Genomic DNA, 9696 nt, shown 5'->3' with positions numbered 1-9696 from the left:
CAACAGAGGCGCCTGAATATCTTCGGCTGAAGGAGGAGGAGCACCTGTGGGGAGTGCGCTGTGAGAGATGGCCCATAGCTGTGCTGGTAAGACAACTTTTACATTTATTTTCGTATTTTCCTTTTGATTCATCCCCTTAAAAGCATTTAAAGCATTCTCAGTTTAGAAATCAGTGAAAGGTGAACAGTTGACACTATATTATCAGGCCTGTCGGAAACCGACACTCGTGTAAGTTGATTATTCGAGTGACAGAATGTCTTAAATGTGGCTGGACGTCTGTCGAATGTGTTCACAATAGTGTAGATGTTTAATTAAACACAGTTATTTTGGTTTGAAGGCATCAAATCTACCTATTTTAACATTAAAAGGCTAAATAAATGCTGAAGTTGTGCACCATGGTAACCATATGGAACAATTAGAGGCGCGTGTCAGGACGTAGCCTACGTCATCAAACCAGGACACGATGCGACCCGGAGTGGGTTTGACTGTTGAAATCTGAGTTATTGAACAAACATCTGATCCTTTGACGTCATCATATTACATAAACTATTTCTCTAACATTTAGCATTGAGATGCGCTTTGCTCGTTGTTGTGGTATTTGGTTTTCGAGGGACAAGAGAGCGATCCGTAACTGTACGGGGCTGCATCTCCTCCACGCTCTGTGATATGCAACTCATAAACCGGGAGAATAATGAATTGTAAACTAAAGAGGTTAGTCATGTTGGATTAATGTAGACACGTTTCACTGTGCGTCGCTAGTTCAACAAATACGTTCACGCTGTGTATTGAAAGCCATTGACCGTTTCGTCCACACAAATGCAAAATAAACGTCTTTGTCCAGAGCTCACGAGTACTCAACAGTCGGTTAATTGACCTGCTGACTGACTGGTGAGCAGCTGGAATCTGAATCCAGATCAGAAACGTGTGAAAAGCGCGTGGCCAGCTGCTCCTCTCACCCTACTCTGTTGTTTCGGACATATAATAATAACAGTAATAAGGATAATATCTATAACGACAATAATACTATTTATTGCTTTTATCATTATTAATATAGTTGTGTTATGTGTTCAAACTAACAGAGGCAGAGCTGCACTGTGTTTGCTATAAATGTTTAAAGGTGAACCCTCTTGTGTGTTGGGGACTTTGTGAGTTGTGTAGTACTGTCCTAGTTACTTTATGTCGTCTTTTCTGATTTGAACTTTGATTATTTCTTCATGTAATCCAGAAATATTTCATGTTATGAGAAATCCTGACAGTTTAAATGTTTCCCTCTCAGCTGGTGTCGACTACGTCGTTGAACGTCCTGCACAAGACGGCCTCCCTGAAGTCATCAGGATCCTCGACGACGATGACCAAGTAAGTGGTCTCCCGATCCTGATTTCTTGTGTTGTGGGTGGAGGTCAGGTGGAGCCAGGCGTGGTGGGTGGAGGTCAGGTGGAGCCCGGCGTGGTGGATGGAGGTCAGTTGGAGCGCATCGTGGTGGGTGGAGGTCAGGGGGAGCCAGGTCAGATTGAGTTCGTCGTTGTGGGTAGAGTTCAGGTGCTCCGCGATGTGCGTGAGATGCTTCAGGTGTTCTTCGCGGACGACGAGGAGGACGTGGACGACGAGGATTCCAGGTACGAAGACTTCTGCGATGACCTTCCGGAAGTGGATGATGAGGAGGAAGATGATCATGAACAGGACCGTGTTCGTTTCGCTCGACGTTTTGTTGTGGAACGTCCTCAAGATGCTCCGCCCCCAGTCCCCCAGAGGTCAGAAGAGTCCACCAAGAGGAGCAGGGAACAGGACCACACGGAGCAGGCGAGTGTGAAGAGGCAGAGGACCGGTGAGGACAACCACGAGGACGCGACGCCCTCAACTTCAGGCCTCGGATCCTCCATGAAGAGGACCAGAGAAGAGGACGACAGGGAGTCGGCGCCATCCACTTCAGCCTTCGGTCCCTCCACAAAGAAGAGCCGGGCAGATGACTACATATGTCTTCCACCCTCCACTTCAGGCCTCAGCTTCCCCCCACACAGGAGATACTGGCAGCCGGCTGAAGACTGCGACTCTGATTGAGACAGACAGCATGTTTGCTGCAGAATTGTAAAACCTTTGCGTCTGGCAGGACTGATAAAGCACCAGACAGCCTTCCCTTGCGTCTGGCGGGGTTGGCGATAGGCAGCAGCCTGCAGCAGAGCTTTTAAATATCTCTTCTTTGTTGATTTTCCATTTGAAAAATGGTTGATGCTCGACGCAGAAACCAAAGGTAAGTTAGCAGTGAAGATTCTGTCACGGGAGTTCAAGATCAGGACCCAATAGCAAGACTACAGGACACAGAATCTGGTAAAACAGATTTTATTTTACCAACAAAAGTCTTCCACTCCTGTCTGTCCTGGGCGAGTCGCTGGATGGTGCCCCATGAGTGGTTTAGGCTCTGCATCTCCTTCTCCACAGTTCTTCTCCGTGTGTTGCTTGGTCGGCCTCTTTTTCTTTTCCCTTCTGGTGTCCAATGTAAGGCTGTTCTTGTAATATCAGCAGGATTTTTTTCTCAACACATGTCCCATCCATCCCCATCTTCTGCTCATTCGGATGGTCTCCATGCTTTTGTGTTGGCATTTGTCATACAGTTCTTTATTTGAGATGGTGCTTGGCCAGAAAATGTGCAGTATTCGTCTTAAACTCTTGGTGTGGAAGGTTGATAGTCTGTTGCGGTCTTCTTGTGTCATTCTCCAGCATTCAGAACCGTACAATAGGGTGGATAAAACACTGCTCTGATACAATTTAAGTTTGGTCTTGATGGCGTACTGCTGTGACCTCCATATGTTGGCTTGTATCAGACAGAGGTATGGTAAAAATGACTGACATTAAGAAAAGTTTTCCAAGTCTCTTTTACTCAGGTATCGATGGCTGTGACACAGGAAGCAACATCCTGGATCTCCTACACAACAGAGACCACAGGACCAGATGAGAAGGACAGAGGACCACAGGACCAGATGAGAAGGACGGAGGACCACAGGACCACAGGACCAGATGAGAAGGACGGAGGACCACAGGACCAGATGGAGAGCGGCGGTCGCCTTTCTTTCAGTGGGCTGAGTAAGTAATCCCTCACTAAGTATCAGGAATAAGATTCCATCATTGAACAATGTAAAGGTTGTACAGTTGAGTTAAAAGTATTCATCTCTTGTGTTTGTGTCTCGCAGGACTCCTCTGTGCTTTTTTCTCACTCCTGGGGCAACTGAGAGTGGACATCAACCAAATCCATCATCCCAGGAAGACCCAGACCCACCACAGACCACTGAACCACTCTCAGCACCCCAGTGAGTCTGAGACCCAGTGAGTACGGTGGCGTCCTCCCTGTCCCTCCCCCCCTCCGACACCACCCGCTCCACCCACCAGCCGAGAGGAGGAGGGGCGTCCCGTCCCCACCGGCACAGAGGACGTAGTTTGTCTCCATCTGCTTCTTCTGTGCTGGTGGGTTGATGACACCCCATGTAGCGCCTTGCACTGGGGCCGTTGGATTGACCCACTTTAGCGCTGATGGGTATGGTAAAAATTACTAACGTTAAGAAAAGTTTTCCAAGTCTCTTTTACTCAGGTATCGATGGCTGTAACACAGGAAGCAACATCCTGGATCTCCTAGACAACAGAGACCACAGGCCCAGATGAGAAGGATGGATGACTGCAGGACCAGATGGAGAGCGGTGGTCACCTTTCTTTCAGTGGGCTGAGTAAGTAATCCCTCACTAAGACGACAGAAGTATCAGGAATAAGATTCCATCATTGAACAATGTAAAGGTTGTGTAGTTGAGTTAAAAGTATTCATCTCTTGTGTTTGTGTCTCACAGGGCAGGACTCCTGAGACCCAGTGAGTACGATGACATCCTCCCTGCCCCTCCCCGCCCCTCCCCCCCTCCGACACCACCCGCTCCACCCACCAGCCGAGAGGAGGAGGGGCATCCCGTCCCCACCGGCACAGAGGACGTAGTTTGTCTCCATCTGCTTCTTCTGTGCTGGTGGGTTTGGGAAGCTCCTCACACACACACAGGAAGCCGTCAGCAGCTCTTTGCATCTGCTCACAAGTCAAGAAGGAGACAGATGCATTTGTCACATAGAACACAGCATGTTCATGTAAACTGTATGTACTGTATGTATACTGTTTACAGAGGAGCACAATACAAATAAATGTGTGACAAACTTTATAAATATGTCTTTGTCTTGGAAACAATATCATATTTCTGATATAATTCAAAAATCCGACAATGTACGACAACCTTATCGTATTTTCAGAACTCATAATATAACACCACATCAGTTAAACTGAGAGTTTTGTAAATATATTTGGTTCAGGGGGGAGACGCCGTTTCAAATCAGTGTTCAATTTGCATGATATCTACTGGACAGAAATCTCAGTCCAGCTCTCAGTTGGATTGTTATGATCACACACAGACGTTTGACAGTAAAGCGAGAGGAAGACTCTCCCACCCTTCCTGCTCCCAGACTTATCCCACCGACTGATAATGAGCAACAGATTAAACGTGTAAAATGAGGTCACGGCTGAGAACAATACTGTCTTACTTTCAACACAGTCTGCAGTCTGAGTTAATGTTACAGTTTCACCCCGCACAGTGTTGTCTTGCTTAATTGGGGAGATGGGATGATTGTGTTTGGAAGAAGCAAAGAGGGCTTCTTACTAGTAGTACTGCAAGTGAGACTGTGGTGCCATCTGTTGGCAAAAATATATCAGTGAATAAAAAGTGAATCAAGTTACAATACTGCCATCATGTGGAGGTTGTCCAGATGACATACATGCATCATTAGTGTCCCTTGTTTTTAGAAATGTGTCGCAAAATGCACCACAAAGTGATCTTCTCACTATGTGCATATAAAGTTGAATATTAATAACAATTCAAAAATAAAACAGATTTTATTACTTCACAAAGCAATACAATAACAGACGAGGGCTGCTCGGTATCATCCAGTGACAAATAAAAAGCCCCACATGGTACTCAATTAAATGAGATAAATTTGGGTTTCATGAATTGTGCAATCTTTGCATGATGTCGTTGGAAGCATGCAGTGATTGAAGTTTAGTTTAGTTCATGTCTACTGCCTTTCTATTCAGTATGTTATATCTAAATCAACAACAACACAAATGAAACTGCTGACATGTTTCATTCTTGGTTGAACCTTGTATGTATGCTCTGGGTCAAGATGATGTGAAGTTTATCATCACAGATCACGGATTTATGGAAACACCTATTGTAAACACACACACAGTCCAAACTATTTACATTTACACAATTTACTATAAAATCAAATCTCTCTCACACACGCATGCCTGCGTTAGTGGAGGGGGCGTGGTCGCATAATAGTGACGTCATAGAAAAACGGCGTTTCTGAGTTGCACTTGAAGTTTACTTGCTGCACCTACAAGATTGAGCTCTCAGACATCTGATCACCTCCAAACCAAACTGTTGGCGAACTGAGTTGAATACCTACAGCAAACAATACCAGTTGGACAGAATGGCTTCCAGTGGACCCCCGGCCCCGGTGGGCAGACCAGATCTTCAGATCTTCAGATCTTCAGACCTACAGGTAAAACATTTTTATTTATTTTTTAAATTTCATGCCAAATGTGTTTGTTAATGTTCCTTGACTCCATAAAAGGCAATTGCAGTACAAAACGTGCGTTTAATTACGTTAAATTAAGAATATTAAGCTAAATATTAAGCTAAAGAATGTTCAGCATTTAAGCTAGCTATTAGAAAAACTCATATTGTGAGGCCACTCACAGTTTCTGGTGTAAAACAATATGTTAAGACTGGACTTTCTTCTTCGAAATAGGTGTGGAATGTGTGACGTCATAGAAAAACGGCGTTTCCAGAATTTGCGAAAATTGCAGTTTGATTGGGGTGAGATGTCCTGAGCACACACATCACTCCTCGGTCGCCCAAAGCCAGCCATTCCACCCACCTCCACCGTCTGAAAAATCACCACAATAGACAATTCACTTTTTATTGATTTAAATGGTAAAGACATCCTGTATACAAGTGCAACAACACACAAACATCCACACCACCATGGGAAAGAACGGAAGCAACAGAAAAGAAAAGAAACATAATAAAAGAACGATACCACAGTCAATCTCCATCAATATAAGTCACCTGTGAGCGATTGCTAACAATCCTCCTAGAAGTAATACAACTAGAGGAAGTCAAACGTTGTACATGTTCATTGTCATTTCTTTCAGTTGATTTGAAGCAGAATTGAAAACATCCATCTATCTACTTTGTAAGAAGCACCTGATTGGAAGCTTTGTGAAGGCCTCTTCTCTCCTGTGACAAAGCCATCACTTTGTGGCACCTGGAACCATGAACATGAGATCACAGGTCATTTAAGCTAAATGTACAAGCAATAAATCTGTACGGCCGTGTTGTCTTCCCCCATCTGTTCTTGTTCTTGGATCTTACTCAGATTCAGGAGCTCCTCCTGATACGGTGAATGCGTCTCCAAACCCAGCTGACTACAGCGCCTCACAATCCTAATTGGGGGAGAAGAAAGAGCCACAAGAGACATACAAAGTCACTTCATTATTTCTGAAAGTAACTAAAAGTACGGTAACTAATTCATCAGTTCTGTGTTTGGACGGTTGACTGTAAATGAAGCAAGTTTGACTTTAGTCAAATCATTATCTTGCAGAGGCACACAATTCAATTCAAGTAAATATATATAATATATTTAAAAACTTTAGCATTGCACTTCGACAACATTTTCAAACATGCAATGTTCAGTTCAGAAAAAGGATCGAAATCGATGCAGCATAACCAGAGATACCAGGTTTTTAATCCAATGCATTCCTCTTCCCTGTCAAAACCTGGCATCTAGATTACCCACAATGCAACGGGACTGCGGACAGTTCGGTTGGAGATCGGGTGTGTATTTCCTCTCACATGCAGTACTACTCCCAAAGGACTTTAACGTGTAAGAGCTGTGGAGTTTCCCCGTTTAACTCCCCAGTGTTCTTACCTCAGTCGGTAAAGGTCTGAGAGGCTCCTCCTCTCCAACAGGTCTTGAGCGATGGTCTCAGCAAGATGCATGATGGGCAGCGTCAGGTGGTCGAGTGAGAGGGAGTGGAGCTCCTTTTCCAGCAGGTCGAGATAAAACAGGCTTCGAGTCTGCAGCCAAACAAAATCAAAAATACAGAAATAACCATATTCTTACGTGCATAGCCGAAAAATGTTCCATATTAATACTATCCGGTGCTTTATCAGAACAGGAAGTGGCCCACGGTGCCATCAAACCCAATCTCAACACATATTGATTTCAGAATGCTGAAGTTTCAACCTCTTCGAACATCAGAATGTGACCCACAGAGATCAATAAATGAACTTCCTCTTCACCAACAAAGGACAGCTTCTTAGAGCGACATCGACACCAAGTGTCACCCCTAGTTCTATACAACCAGCAGCCACAATCCCTGCTATGCTGAAAACCAGACTGAAATGAGGGACAACACCATACCCGGTATAGTGATGACTCTGAGACCTGCCTGCTTTGTAATGCTATGTGCGTTGATGCAGTGGGGGTGAGCGCTGGTTCTGAAGATGAGCCGGGCCTGTTCAGGACAGACGTAGCGAGCCCAGTCCTGTGGCGTGGAAGGAAGCTCCTGATCCAAGACAACGGCTTCAGGTCTCTCTTCTGCAGGGGTAGGCTGGTCGAAACAGATTATTTTGATGTATTAAAGTTAGATGACTGTTATTGACAAACCAATCAAAGCAACCGCTTTATCATTGGAAGGTACATACCTAGGGCTTTACACTAATCCGTGTAAATCAACGCCATTCAAAATGAAGTTTGAGCAATAAGACTTACAGCTTTCCCTTTTCTGCCTTGGTCCTTGGCTTTGTCCCTTTTGGACGCAGCAGAGGTCGGAGGCTGGCTCTTTGCCATCTCATTGGAAATCTCCCAAACTATCCCCATGGACACCTGGAGTGACAGACGGTGCACACATGCTCCACACTCAACTTAAACATTCGACTACGCATTTGAACAACAGCCTCATCGTCCACATTGTCAGAGTTAGAGACGCACTACCTGCCATATCCGCAGCACAAAGACGCAGGCTCTGAGCAGGTGAAGCTGGTGCTCGGGTGAAGTCCTGTCCGCCATGACAGCGAGCAGAGCGTGCGCTCGTACCAAGCTGTCGAGGCGCCGCACCTCCTTGAGATTCGACAAACCTTCCGTCAATAACACGCCCCGTACTCCCACCAGGGACTCGCCTTCCGCTGAGCTCAGATCCTGTTTTTTGGAGTCGTCCTCTAGAGGAAAAACAACATGAAAGATTGACTGTGAGAAGCGTTTAACAGATGTGTAGAATAATCCGGAAGTAGAATTGCACAGCATCATTACACTAAGAATAACAAATGCAGAGGCACATATCTCTGTAATTAGTTCCCACTTGTTCTGTTATTTGGGTGTTCAGTTGGTCTCTCAGGGAATAGTTAACGGGGCTCATAGCAGGAGAATACAAAGGACCCCTCAGTCTTTTAAATAGCGCTACGCTATGCTCACATGGGTGGTTGAGAAATCTGCTTCTTTACCCTAACCCTACACCCCCGCCCGACCTCTTCGCTCTGCTACCTCGGGGCGATTGGTTGCCCCGTCGCTCAGAGGTCCCTGCGGCCGGTCACAGCTGTTTTCTGTCCTGGCCCCTCAGTGGTGGAATGAACTCCCCACTGACGTCAGGACAGCGGAGTCGCTGCCCATCTTTCATCAGGCTGACAACTCACCTCTTCAAGAAGTACTACCCTGAGCCTTCCACTCACCACTTATTATATTCATACTAGTTTGCTGCACTTGTTGTATTAGTTTGTTTCTGCACTGTGCTTTTGCTCTGGTTTATGCTCTTAGATGCTTGTTTAAAAAAGGAGATGCACTTATGACTTCTGGTGACTAGTAGTTCTCTTGAATACAGATGTTGAATACACTTATTGTAAGTCGCTTTGGATAAAAGCTAAATGACTGTAATATAATGTAATGTAATGTCTGGGGACCAAAGATGATCCTAATCTTTTGATTTGAGAAGTTGCCTTATTAAGAACTTTATGGCACGGAATAGATTCCTAAAAAAAGTTGTAAGGAAGAGACATATAATGTCCGTTGTGGCTCTGGAGGCTATTTTATGGGAGTTTATGAAAAATGCAATTAAGCTGTATCACTGGAAATGATCCAGTGTTTTAAACACCAGGATGTCTCAGCCTGTGCTGCTTCGATTTCGACCTCTTTTTAAATATCTGCTTCTTTTTAGTCCCCCTTCTTTATGAAAGTACAATACTAAATCACAAACCTTCCCTGCACAGCGGTCTAAAAGCTTCTAAGGAACTAACATTGTTCAGAGTATGTATCGCAGCACTGTAGTCATGTGACCTCATCAGCTGCCATACCTGGTGTTTATTTCCTGACATCTCTGCCTGCACCCGACGATGCTTTTAGAGTAAAACACAAAATCTTTTTTCTCCTTTTATTAGGTAACTCTGCTCCAGGCTGTTTATGCCTTCAGAAATGTTGTGACAACAAAAACAACATACCAGAAAGAAACAACAGGCTGTCGTATAAATCTCTGGGGGATTTTATTCGCAGGTTTTATTTCCCATTTTTTTGGGGACTCCTGATGCACCCACATACACACCAACTGAGAAATAACCTCGAAAA

At 44.8% G+C, this 9696-nt stretch overlaps 1 protein-coding gene across 2 annotated transcripts; it reads right to left on the bottom strand.

Annotated features, from left to right (window-relative positions):
* Positions 1–5944: 5944 nt before the first annotated feature.
* Positions 5945–8170, bottom strand: LOC306785412 (cilia- and flagella-associated protein 46-like). 2 transcript variants are annotated; one of them, XM_079279779.1, is made up of 7 exons: positions 8080–8170; positions 7858–7971; positions 7535–7696; positions 7012–7160; positions 6456–6526; positions 6288–6348; positions 5945–5967 (listed from the first exon to the last, which is right to left on the bottom strand). In XM_079279779.1, exons 1-6 carry the CDS (start codon positions 8152–8154, stop codon positions 6335–6337), a joined length of 585 nt encoding a protein of 194 aa, XP_079135905.1. In that variant the 5' UTR covers positions 8155–8170; the 3' UTR covers positions 5945–5967; positions 6288–6334. The 2 variants fall into 2 exon arrangements, with proteins under 2 accessions (XP_079135905.1, XP_079135904.1); XM_079279778.1 differs by lacking the exon at positions 5945–5967 and having other exon boundaries at positions 6059–6526.
* Between the last annotated feature and the right edge of the window lie 1526 nt (positions 8171–9696).

The sequence above is a fragment of the Melanostigma gelatinosum genome (assembly GCF_949748355.1).
Source record: "Melanostigma gelatinosum genome assembly, chromosome: 12".
NCBI classification, from domain to species: domain Eukaryota; kingdom Metazoa; phylum Chordata; class Actinopteri; order Perciformes; family Zoarcidae; genus Melanostigma; species Melanostigma gelatinosum.
Note: the sequence above shows the minus strand (reverse complement) of the source record. Positions and strands in the feature narration are given on the sequence as shown.